General features: G+C 34.1%; 1 protein-coding gene and 1 non-coding gene across 3 annotated transcripts; one reads left to right on the top strand and one right to left on the bottom strand.

Moving 5' to 3' along the window:
* Positions 1-252: 252 nt before the first annotated feature.
* On the top strand, positions 253-324 carry TRNAC-GCA (transfer RNA cysteine (anticodon GCA)). The gene has a single exon. It is a non-coding gene; the product is annotated as a tRNA-Cys (tRNA).
* A 404-nt stretch (positions 325-728) lies between these two features.
* Positions 729-11,136, bottom strand: LOC133290485 (serine/threonine-protein kinase BSK7-like). 2 transcript variants are annotated; one of them, XM_061488569.1, is made up of 13 exons: positions 11,082-11,136; positions 10,900-10,989; positions 10,597-10,669; positions 10,111-10,199; positions 9,808-10,028; positions 8,146-8,281; positions 7,668-7,801; positions 6,461-6,566; positions 5,229-5,314; positions 4,731-4,919; positions 2,866-3,018; positions 1,768-1,884; positions 729-1,401 (listed from the first exon to the last, which is right to left on the bottom strand). In XM_061488569.1, the coding sequence occupies exons 4-13, from the start codon at positions 10,190-10,192 to the stop codon at positions 1,159-1,161; spliced, it is 1,467 nt and encodes a 488-aa protein (XP_061344553.1). In that variant the 5' UTR covers positions 10,193-10,199; positions 10,597-10,669; positions 10,900-10,989; positions 11,082-11,136; the 3' UTR covers positions 729-1,158. The 2 variants fall into 2 exon arrangements, with proteins under 2 accessions (XP_061344553.1, XP_061344554.1); XM_061488570.1 differs by having other exon boundaries at positions 1,768-1,881; positions 10,900-11,135.
* Between the last annotated feature and the right edge of the window lie 1,203 nt (positions 11,137-12,339).

Here is a 12,339-nt window from a genome sequence, read left to right as displayed (position 1 = left end):
ATAGCTAGCGGAATAAATGTTATTTTCTTTCTTTTTATTTTAAATAAATAAAAACAATTATAGCATTATTTTTAAAAAATAATTAATTGATATTTTTTAAATTTATACTCAATTATTCTTAAATAAATAAATTTTTTATTTAATGTCGATATTGAAAAGAAACCAACTGAAAGCCATCGTTTTTTGGCAGCCTTGATCTTCCCATAATAGATTATATAATAAAATATAGTTGACAAAAGGCAACACAGTACAGGGTCCATAGCTCAGTGGTAGAGCATTTGACTGCAGATCAAGAGGTCACCGGTTCGAACCCGGTTGGGCCCTTTCGTTAAAAATGTTTTTTAAAATTTTTTTTGCTATGTTGAAGCTCCACACTTTGGTTTTGATATTACTAGAAAGAAAGAAATATCATAAAAAAAGTAATGAAAACATGCATTCTGATACAATCATGATAGTGGTAACAGTCCCTACACAGGATGTGACTAAAATCCTTACCATCTTATTGGAAACAGATAGATTCAAAAGAACCTCCCACCAAAAAGCTATTTGTGTCTTTTATCTCTCTTTAACATAACATTCTCCTGCTAATAACCATGTGAAACCCGATGGTAACACGATGGAATTAGTCGCAAATGGTTTATTAGGCAAAGTCAACATCTCCACACGATCAAATGAAACGAGACAATCCAGAGATTTAAGCAAGAAAATATTAAAAATTTATTAGATGCAAAATCAATATAACATACAAAAACAGCCTATTTCATACCCAATTGTTCTGTACATTAAATTACAAGCACAACAACAACATTTGCTATTTACCCAAGAAATGCCGACATAAACTGGCATGTGAAACCTTTACAAATACAACTCTATTACAAAGGTTTCTTAAATTCTTCCCATGCTCTTTATACAAACATAGTCCAGACCATATAGATACTGTATAAATCTGCTGTCACTCTAGTCTGTGCAAAAGAATGCTTCTAGGCAACCAATGAACCAGTCATGCACAAGTATAAACCACTCTATTCCATGTAACACAATTGTAACTTTAAGGAACTGGTGCCCCATGTCAATTTGCCCAAACAATGAGAAACCAGCACGTGTTCTATGTAAGTTATCTTCAGGAAAAGGAAAACAAGATTTGGCTAACGACCCCAACTAATTTGTGCTCTTTTTAGTTTCAAGCGAAGAACCCTCTTTAAGTGCCACTTGGGCCTCATTCTCCTTGCCCTGTGCTAAAAGAGCAACAGCTTGTAAATAAGATGCAATGTACCAAACAGGGGATATTATTTGCGCCTGCAATGCATCATTAAGTGCTTCATCTGGCATATTGCTAAAGAGATAAGACAGACTACGACGTGCATAAACTGTCGGAGAAACCATGGTTCCAACATCAATGAACTGCATTACATAAGGAAACCATCAGCTGCACATCATAATTGCTCCAATATCTATCAAGTATATTTTGAATACAACCTATTAATAAACAGAATCCATGAGATTATTCACTTTATTTTTATCTTGAATATCAATCTAGACAGAGAAGAGAGGTTATGTAATACGGTTTCACTTTCCCATATTTGAGTTGCATCACTTTCTTCCCATGTTCAAAAAGGAAAATTGCCATTTTCCTATAATGAATTTACCATCACAAACAGATGCAAGTCCTGTTATCCCATCGACCCAGCAAGAAGAGAACAGCAAGTGATTTTATATATTCTTCAATAGTTCAATACAACCAACTTAAGAGCCAATAAAATTACTAACCTGAGTATAGCTATCAATTGCAGATTTAAAGTCCTTATGACGAAAAGCAGCATCCCCCTTCTTCTTCGAGTTTAATGTTTCCTGCATCTGGTTGGTCCACATTTGGAATGAAAGCTGCTAAATAGAAAAATAAAATTAAAATAAAATAAATTAGGGGACAACCCAATCAGCAAATCTACGTGGAAAAAGAGGACAATGATAATAGATATATGAAAAGACATCAAAGATTCAAGATAGACCAACAAATATGTTGTAACCAGGTGTGAAAACAGAAAATAAAGATTTTATTGAAGGTGAAAAAACTTAGTTACTGCAATGATGTGGCGCTATCTCACCTAATGTTATATGATTTGGCGCTATGATGCACCGACACTTCAAAAACTTTGACGTGTCGTGTCCGACACTCTCCAATACTCCGACACTCCCCTATACTCCAATATGCGTTGCAGAGACTCAAAAAAGAGTTCAAAGGTTGCGTTGCATTGCGTTTTTAGTTCCAACTATTAGATTCGTTGAATTACGATTACCATTTTATTGAGTTTAATATAAATATTTGGGATATCTTATGTTTCTTTGCAAAATTGATGGGTATTACAAGTTTAGCTTTATTTTTTTGTTAAATTATTGAATATTAAATATAATATACACTACATAAATTAAAAATATTATTTAATATCAAAACGTGTCCTAACATGTCTAAATTTAATATTTTTTAGAATTAACGTGTCGGAGTGTCATGTCATGTTGTATCTCGTGTCCCGTATCCGTGTCTGTGCAACACAGATTTGGCATACCAAGAATAACAATAGAATATTCCTTTCTTATTCCCACTAAAACTAAAAGCATTTCAATGAACCGAATGATCCATTAGAGCCAAAGTGTCAAACAAAGGACCCAATGAATTCCTACGAGCAAAAATAAAACAACAAAAGCAACAATGAATTATATCAGGCTCAAACATAACCTTTCATTTACTCCATAATCCAGACAACACAAAAAATGGCAGGGAAAATGAATGAAAATAAATAACAAAGGACCAATAGCTTTACATGATTTATTACAGGTTCTACAATTTATATTTACATATAACAAACAAACCTCAGTTGCTGCACCCTCATCGTCTTTATACCCAATTTTCTCCATCACCTCGTGTATGGCAGTCAGATCCATTCGTAGACAAGCTTCCCCAAGAGGAGAAAGGGGAAACACAGAAGTACCATCTGGTATACCCATCAGCACGTGAGAAGGAACCTATAAAATAAAAAACATTCATAGTCAAATCGAGCTTGTTAAAGTATGGCTTTAGTACTAAGCACAGACAAAAACCAGGCTTGCAAATATAAACTGTTCATAATGATGACATCAAATAGGGAAACATCAGTAAAAACAAAAATTGCATACAGCTATCCTCATTTGAAGTATTAAGTCCATCTATCCTTGTCTAAGAAAATAAACTGTGCCGAATGTAAGAGATTGTGTTGTATTGTTATTATGTTGCTTACTGTGCTGTCATTAGTGTCAGGCGGATCCAGGGGAAGTCCGTGATGAGGACCACCACCAATGAGCTAAGTGATCAAATACACCACATTTTTATTACATTCTCGATTTCTGTAATTAAACCACTTCTAAGAAAGCTATTCTCATTTTTTATTACTTTCTCGATTTCTATCACTGAACCATTTCTAAGATGGCTATTCTCATTTTCAATTACATTCTCGATTTATGTCACTGAACCACTTCTAAGACAGCTAATCTCATTTTCGTGCAGGTTCTTCGTTTCTAGCATTGAACCACTTCTAAGATAGCTAATCTCATTTCCATGCACATTCTCAGTTTCTATCACTGAACCACTTTGGATCGTGTCATGTTGTATCAACACGCATAATAAGCAATACACTTTAAGGTTAGCGAGTTATTCGTGTCGCGTCGTATCAACTCGCATAATAAGCGACACACTTTGAAGTTGGCGGGTTATTTGGATCGTGTCGTGTCAACCCGCAAAATGAGTTGGACATGTTCATGTCGAAGGTTTTGACCCATTTTCAAGTTCATATCGCAATCATGTAGAGCATACTCGTATTCGTGTCAATTTCGTATCGTACAGTATCGTGTCAACCAAAATTGCCACCCCTAGAGCTTAGGAGCTCCCAATACTAGAATCAGTATTAGGTTATAATAATCTATTTCACTGGTTAGTTAGGTCTAGAGCTTAGTAGCTCCCAATACTAGAATCAGTATTAGGTTATAATAATCTATTTCACTGGTTAGTTAGGTCATGTACATCTTTAAATGTCGTAACATGTACTCAGAACATTAAGTCTATATATATATACAAAGATAGTTTAGTTACATTGCTCTCAACTTCATCTATCACTTTCTCTCATTTTCACTGCTTAGATAGGTCATCTACATCTTTAAATTTCGTAACATGTACTCAGAACATTAAGTCTATATATAGATATATATAAAAAGATAGTTTAGTTACATTGCTCTCAACTTCATCTATCACTTTCTCTCATTTTTCTTAAGTCAACATATATACAAAGATAGTTTAGTTACATTGCTTTCAACTTCATCTGTCACTTTCTCTCATTTTCCTGCACATTTCTAAGACGGTTAATCACATTTTCAATTACATTCTCGATTTCTGTCATCGAACCACTTCTAAGACGGCTATTTTCATTTTCAATTGCATTCTCGATTTCTGTCACTGGACCACTTCTTAGATGGCTATTCTCATTTTCAATTACATTCTCGATTTCAGTCACTGAACCACTTCTAAGACAGGTAATCTCATTTTCCTGCACATTCTTTGTTTCTATTACCGAACCACTTTTAAGACAATTAATCTCATTTCCATGCACATTCTCAGTTTCTATCACTGAACCATTTATAAGACAGCTAATCTCATTTTCCAGCACATTCTCAGTTTCTATCACTGAACCACTTCTAAGACCGCTAACCTCAGAATCCTTCTGTAGAGGGATTAGGGCAGTGACCAACGAATTTGGATTAGGACGCTCTCCCGGTTCAGATTGTAAACATCGTGAAGCTAGACGCACTAATTCAGTTCCCTCGTCATTTGAAATTTGTCCTTCTAAACAAGAGTCGACTAGCATCTGAAAGTTCCTGTCCCTAATCAGGTCAAGGGCCTGCAAAAAATCATGAAAGCAAAACATTAGATATACAGAAAAAAATATTCAATACAGAAAACTCGGCCTTCATGTTTGTCCAAGAAAAAAAAGGGGCAATTTAATATTCTCAACAGGCTACTTACGAAATTTCAGCTAGATGAAGGGGAAGAAGTTATCTCTTTTGCTTGCTTTTTTTTTTTTCTTTTTTTCTTTTGGTGTTTATATGTTGAGAAGTTCGTGTATTTTGAGGGTACATACTTACAATATTATCTGACAGGGAACACTAAGCTTGGTTAGCGTAACTTTTTATCAAGGAAAGAAACTTACATGGCTTGGAGGAATATGTTTTCCGCTGAGAAGGTCAAGCAAAAGGGTACCAAAGCTATAAGTTACACTCTCTGGAGTAATTCTACCTGCATGACCATGGGAAAGGAAGGAGGACACATTGCCATCATATATTTATAATTATAACATGAGATATAAAATGAACATAATGATTGGATCATCATGTCATAGAACTGTTTCTTTTTCCATTTGAGGGAGGGGATAAGAATTATATTTCTACTCCTAATATCAACCTGTTTCTGACAAAAAGATAAATCAAACAGGGCCATGGCCCCATCAGTTCCAGCCAAACATGGTCAAATATCCTCAACATCAATGATGAACCTCCACAGAAATAACTCATCTATTGGATTAAAAGCATAGAAAGAGAAACGTGAAAGCAATAAATTGATCAAAGAACAAAATTTGCAGAAGAACTAGTCTAAAGACTAAATAGTTACACATCAATAATCTTAGCCAGTTGGTTCTTCATAACGGACAGAAAAATGAGAAGAAATTAATGATAATGATAATATTTCAAAAGTAAAATTGTTGAAGAGGTACTATATGAAGACATTTTAGCTCCAAGGGATAATTAATATCATATTACAAGACGTACTGATGACTTAAGCTGACATCTGGTTTATTTCATAATGAGAAACTATTTTCACACTGTACTATATGAAGACATTTTAGTTCCTTTACCCTTTTCTAGTTTTTGGTTTTTTTGGCGACAAAAAGGATAATACAGAATTCTATTGATCATTCCAACTTACACAATTTTTGTTTGCAAAAATCAACCACGAGCTACTTATAAAGAACATTTCAACCCTATGAACTATAAGTTCTGAGCCAAGTTGACCAGCCAAATAAAGGTAAAAGCAATGACAACGAAACCTTATTTTGCATCTCTAGGAATTCTCCATAGAAAACCTTATGCCCTAAGAAAGAAAGAATAGTATGCAAGTTAAATAGACCCTTGAAAAAGCCATACCCCAATCTCCATAGACATTCCTATCATTTATACTATAGTCTACAGCACAATACCCTTTCAAGTTGGCAAAACTACATGAAAAGACAGGGAGAACAGAAACAAATGTTATGAGAGAAAAAAAGACGATTAATACATCTGAAAACTCATGAGCATGGTACTGATGTTCAATCCACAAGCACAGTCATAGAAGATCCATTAACATAATTTTGTGATGAAAATAATATCCTGTTTAAGGGAGTACCTGTCCTCAGATACTCAGGTGGAGTAAATGCCAAATTTGTACTGTAACTTTTCCCATCTCGACTGTTTTTCATGAGACCGAAGCATGAAAGTCTAGGATTGAAGTCCTGAATAACAAGGAAAAAAAGATAGTCAACACTTATTATTCAGGCTCAGAACACAAGAATTTATGGCAGTTGCTTCCACAGCTCCACCCACTATCATTGCCCTTTCCTCGCTTCTTAACCAAGTACATGGCCACTTACTCTTCATCCTAGTCTGTACCCAGTCTAAAGGTCATACAATACTGAACAATGGTCAATTCTATATCTTGGTGCTCATAAACTTCCTACATCATTTCCATTTCCACAAAAATAGTAGATTTATATAATTTACTATGTGAAGTCTTGGAGATATAATATCAATCACTTCATGTTCATCTGTTGCATCCCGCATCCCCTGTAGTTATCTTGTACCCCCCCTTTTCTTTCTGTGTGATTTTGTTTATTATACCTGTTGTTGCAGTGTTGTAAACATTATTAATTACTCTTGTACCTTCGAAATAAATCTGACTCCTCCCCCTGTTCCCGCCCCTCGTATATATAATACTTTAAAAAGTGAACATCTCTATTAATAGTGGGATCAGGGAAAGAATAAGAAAAGTGATTTCACTATATTTCTGAACAGAAACAGGTCTACCACAAGAATATTTTCTTTTGTGGGATGATAGCTTTAAAAAGACAGATTATTTATCTTTTCTTTCATCTCAAGCGAAATATGATCGGGAGGGGCCAATCCAAAACCCTCCGGTAAAATAAGAACAACTCCCACATTCAAACTACCTTTTAAATTTGGGAAGTATGAACCCGGGCTACATTTCCAATCATTGTGTATTAATTATTTTAAATTAATTCAGAGCATGAAGTCTGAATTTTTTTTTGTAGACAGAAACTTGAGCAAATAAATATTAATTTGTTGACTAGTAAAGTGAAGTGGGTTATCAATATTAAATGATATTTATTAATTTTTATGCGATTCAATTGTATACTTAATATCGTTCTATCAATTGTATTAAAATTTTCCCAGATTACACCAATTAGATTGTGTCCTGGATATCACTTCATAAAAATAAAAGACAATTAACATATCTGCATTTTCAAGTACCATCCCCCCATAACCTAACCATGAGAAATAATGATTTGCACCACAGATAAAGGAAATGAACTTACATCATCAAAAAGAACTCTGTAAGCATTTAGATCATGATATAGTGCACGTCCTTTGCTGGTACAGTACTCCAGAGCTTGGGCAAGGTGTAAAGCAACTCTCAGTCGCATTGCCCAGTTGATGGGCTGAGTTTCCCCTATGTATTGCGTAAAAAAATGTTTAAAAAAAAAGTCACCGAACTGTATTCAAGAGAATGACAGCAAAAAGTAATGGCAACAAAGAATTACATCTACTGTTCACCAAGTAACATTGAAAGAGTACAAGAGAGTGATGGCAATGAATTTCCTTCAATTTAAAACAAATTCCCAGGCAAACAATTTTGAAAGAGCCATCTAGCAATGGGACTTTCAATTAAAGGTTGCCTAATGATACCTGATTGCTTTCAGCCACTGCTTGAATAAGAGTTCTATTTAGAATACAAAAAGATAAATGCCAGAGCTAGTGCAGGGAAACTGAATTAGTTGCCAGTTATGTACTTACAATGGAACAAGTGCTTCGCCAAATTTTCGTTAGGCATATATTCTGCAACAAGCATCCTCTCATCACCATCCCAGCAACATCCAATCAGATTTGCCAATCTTTGGTTCCGTAGCTGACCAACAGCCCTGGCCTCTCCCTGAAAAGGGGAAAGAAGGTTCTTTAACAAACTAATAATGAAAAGCATGTTTAAGTGAAAGAAGAAAATCACATCACTAACCATGTCGGGGGAAAATTAATGAATATGGTGGAAAATTTTCAACTGGCACTACATGTAAAAGGAAAATACTAAAAGCCACAATTCCATCGCCAAGATGTTTGAAGCTTTTACATCAAATGCTATAAGTGATTACTTACCAATGAAGGGCCACTAGCAGGAATTGAAGTCAAGACCTTCTTGTCGATGCTGTTCAATACTACTAGCCAACCATTATTGGCAAGTGGAACTAGATATAAATTTCACACCAAAATTCCTTGACCAAGTTAATTATATTGATAGATCTTGCACGTTATATATAAAATATCTATGACATATGAAAACGTTGCACACCAATGGTAAATATTGAACGGAAACAAGAAATACAGATGTCATCAGGCCACGCATGACTTAGGAGGCATTAAACCATGCAATGCACACTTAAGTTAGACTGTCTTATATGATTTATCCTTGATAAAGAAATGCAAATGTGCAAAAACAACAAACACGTGTATAAAAAAAACTAATAATTGATTCAGTTGTTCCCCTTATAATTGATCCTTGATAAAGAAACGCAAATGTGCGAAAACACAGACACGTGTATAAAACAAACTAATAATTGATTCAGCCGTTCCCTCGAACCCCATAGGATCTCCGCGTATCCTGCTAAGGACACACGTGCGCAAAACAAAATACTTAATTCAGCTGTTAAAACCAATAAAAGTACAGTAAAACGAATTAGACATTGCACGCTATTAAAATGCAGAAGCATGCAAGAAAGCCTGTAACAGACAGTTATAACAAACACTCAAAACTAACAAATTTACATGGAGTAGGCTCATAAACTGGCACATTTACCAAAAATTGTTGTACATCCATGATAAAGAAACGCAAATGTGCAAAAACAACATGCACACGTACAAAAAACAAACTAGTAATTGATTCAACCGTTCCCCGAACCCCGTAGGATCCGGGACACACTGCACCAAACAAAAATAATAAATGCGGCCATTAAGACCAATTAAAGTACCGTAAAACCAATGACAGATTGCGACATTATTAAAATGAGGAAGCATACAAGAAAGCTTGCAACAGACATTCATAACGAACACTTAAAATAACACATTTACACGGAGTTGGCACATAAACCGGCACATGCTTACCGAAAAATTGTTGTACATCCTTGATAAAGAAATGCATATGTGCGAAAACAACAGACGCACGTGTATAAAACAAACTAATAAACAATTCAGCCGTTACCCCAAATTTCATAAGATCTCCGTGTGTTCTCAGCAAGACACACGTGTACAAAACGAAATAATTGATTCAGCTGTTAAAACCAATAAAAGTTCGGTAAAACGAACAAGAGGTTGCGACGTTATACCAGAAAGCCTTTAACGGACACCTATAACAAACACTTAAAATAACAAATTTACACGGAGTTGGCGCATAAACCAACACATACGTACCAAAAATTGCTGTGCCTCTGGCCAGGCTGATTTGTTGAACCGTTTGACAGCAATTCGCATTTGATTTTCAAATTTCCCTTTATAGACCACATTTGGCGCCTTTTCTCCATGCTCGGAAACTATATTTTCTACAGCAAATCCAGCCGTAGCCTTCCTAAGCTGATCAATTGTGTATTCACGAAACGGGGGCAAGCCGTTGCCCTCAATGTTGTCTTCATTTTCTGAACATAAAATATAAACTCAGAAATAGCAATCACTCTCAGACCAACAAGAACAGAAAGGAGGAACACTTCCATCACTTACCATCAATGTGAGTCTCAGGAACCTGACCACCTTGATCTGCAACGCAGCAGCATGCTGAGCACTTGGAAAAGTCACAACCCATCCCAAACCTGTAACTCAGTGACAAATACTTGTTAGTCAAGAGACTTCCAAATTAATCCCAAAGTCCATTTTGCTTAAAACCATAGCCCCTCATGGCCCATTACTCACTAAATTACATTAAAACAGGTTTGGTAGGGCTTCAGTTACCAAAATTGGATTTTTACATCAAGAAAGAAAAAAAAAAAAACCAAGCTGATTCTATACAAAGCTCATCAAGAATTCACAATTCAATGTCACATGGAAGCTTATTTGAGCTGGGTGAGGGGAAACACAGTAGGAGTTGATAGCAAAAATAATATAAAAAAAACTATAGTAACTACCCAAAAAAAGCAACTAAGGAAAACAAGCACCGAATAAGCATAACAAGAACGAATATTCAGGCATATACGGCTAAGAAAATCAAACCTTTTTCTTCAGCTACGAACCCGTGCAGTGCTGGGTCAATCCACTTCTACGGTGCTTCCCCGAATTGCTAACACTGAGCAATCAAATCAGCAAAAAATGAGCTCCGGAACATTTATTTGTGCAGAAATTTTTTTTAAAAAAAAAAAAATGCATTAGAATAACACAAAATCAAAGACACCAAGCAATGAAGCAAAACTAGATCATGCAAAAATAAGAAATCATAAAAAAGCATAAACATATGAACATAAATGAATTAAGAGGGAAATTAAAGAAGGAAAGTGAAAAGGAGCATTAAGGAAGAACCTCAACAAGAGCAGGGATTCGAAACAGTCAATACTCAAAAGACAGGGAAAGTGAAAGGACTTTCTGTTGCTTCTTCTGAATTTTCTTCAGCTATATATACACAATTTTTATATTATTTTAATTGATCATAATAAATAATATCATTTAATGAAAAATTTAAAAAATTGGAAGTCACAGAAAACGTAAGTCGAGTCTGATTCAATGGTCGTCGCTTCTGGTGATTTCTTGCCGAACGAGCAAATTTACACACTTGTTTTGTTTTTTTTTAGAAACTTTACACACTTGTTTTTAAAGTAAAAATTTGAAAGACTTAAATATGTTCGAGAATGGATACTTTCATGTCATATAAACTTGTGGGAGTAATAATTCAACGTGTTATTATGATCATGTGATAAAATTTTAATTATACACAGATGAATCAATTGCGATAAGAAAAGAGAAAAAATAAAATTGAAATTCTAATCATATAGAGGTGAAACACTAAGTAATCCTCACTTATATTTTTTTAGATCACTTGCTTTTTTCTTTTAAAAAATTTATACACTTGTTTTAAAATAAAAAATTTGAACGCACTTAAATATGTTCGGAATAAATATAACCTGGTAGGAAGTGAATCGTCTCATATGTTATTCAACGTGATCATATATAGAATCTTAATCATACACAGGTGAATCGATAGTGATAAGAAAAAAAAATATTATAATAAATAGTTACAAAATTATTATCGTTGATCATTGTGGATGATTAGAATTCTCTCGCATAACATGATAATGTCAAAATAACACATAAAATGATCTATTCCCAAATTCGTGTGAGATAATCTCAATTGTTTATAGATAAATTAGTGGAGATATTTTCATCATTTTTTAGCATATTCTTGTATTTTATCACCGTTGATTTGTTTATAGACGACTATGCTCATCTATCATAGAATGATTCATTTTCTAAATTTTAAACATACAAAAATGGAGGGAAGTTAAATTTACAATATGTTTGCTCTTACAATCTTCTACAATCATTTTTATTATTGTTGGATCAAAGTTAATTTAATAGTTCTTATGTGACACTATTTTACAATCATTGATTTGATTTTGATCAAACGATAACAAAAATAATTGTATAAGATTATAGAGAAAGAAGATTATAACTATAATATACCTCACGAAATTGATATATTCAAGCAAAAAAATATATACATACGCTTAAATTACAAATTCACGTAAAAATTTTAAATCACAAATGATTGAGTCATGTGATAATAGTGGAATAGTGATAACTAATAAGGAGTTCTGATAATTTGTATGAGATTTTAAATTCAAATCTTCGTACAATCATTATATAAAAAATATGATATTATGTATGAATTTATGCACAATAAAATTTAGATAATGAATAGGTAAGAATTACGTGGACTTTTTCTATTCTTACATCGTAAACAAT

Source organism: Gastrolobium bilobum, unplaced genomic scaffold, assembly GCF_033153095.1.
Source record: "Gastrolobium bilobum isolate Gb01-03AN ecotype WA unplaced genomic scaffold, APGP_CSIRO_Gbil_v1 utg23001, whole genome shotgun sequence".
NCBI classification, from domain to species: Eukaryota; Viridiplantae; Streptophyta; class Magnoliopsida; order Fabales; family Fabaceae; genus Gastrolobium; species Gastrolobium bilobum.
Note: the sequence above shows the minus strand (reverse complement) of the source record. Positions and strands in the feature narration are given on the sequence as shown.

Coding starts and splice junctions, on each gene's coding strand:
- LOC133290485 (XM_061488569.1), bottom strand. CDS start 10,192: ATGGGTTGTGACTTTTCCAAGTGCTCAGCATGCTGCTGCGTTGCAGAT. Junction 10,029..10,110: donor TCCTGAGACTCACATTGATG/GTAAGTGATGGA, acceptor TTTTATGTTCAG/AAAATGAAGACAACATTGAG. Junction 7,802..8,145: donor GGCGAAGCACTTGTTCCATT/GTAAGTACATAA, acceptor CGCAATACATAG/GGGAAACTCAGCCCATCAAC.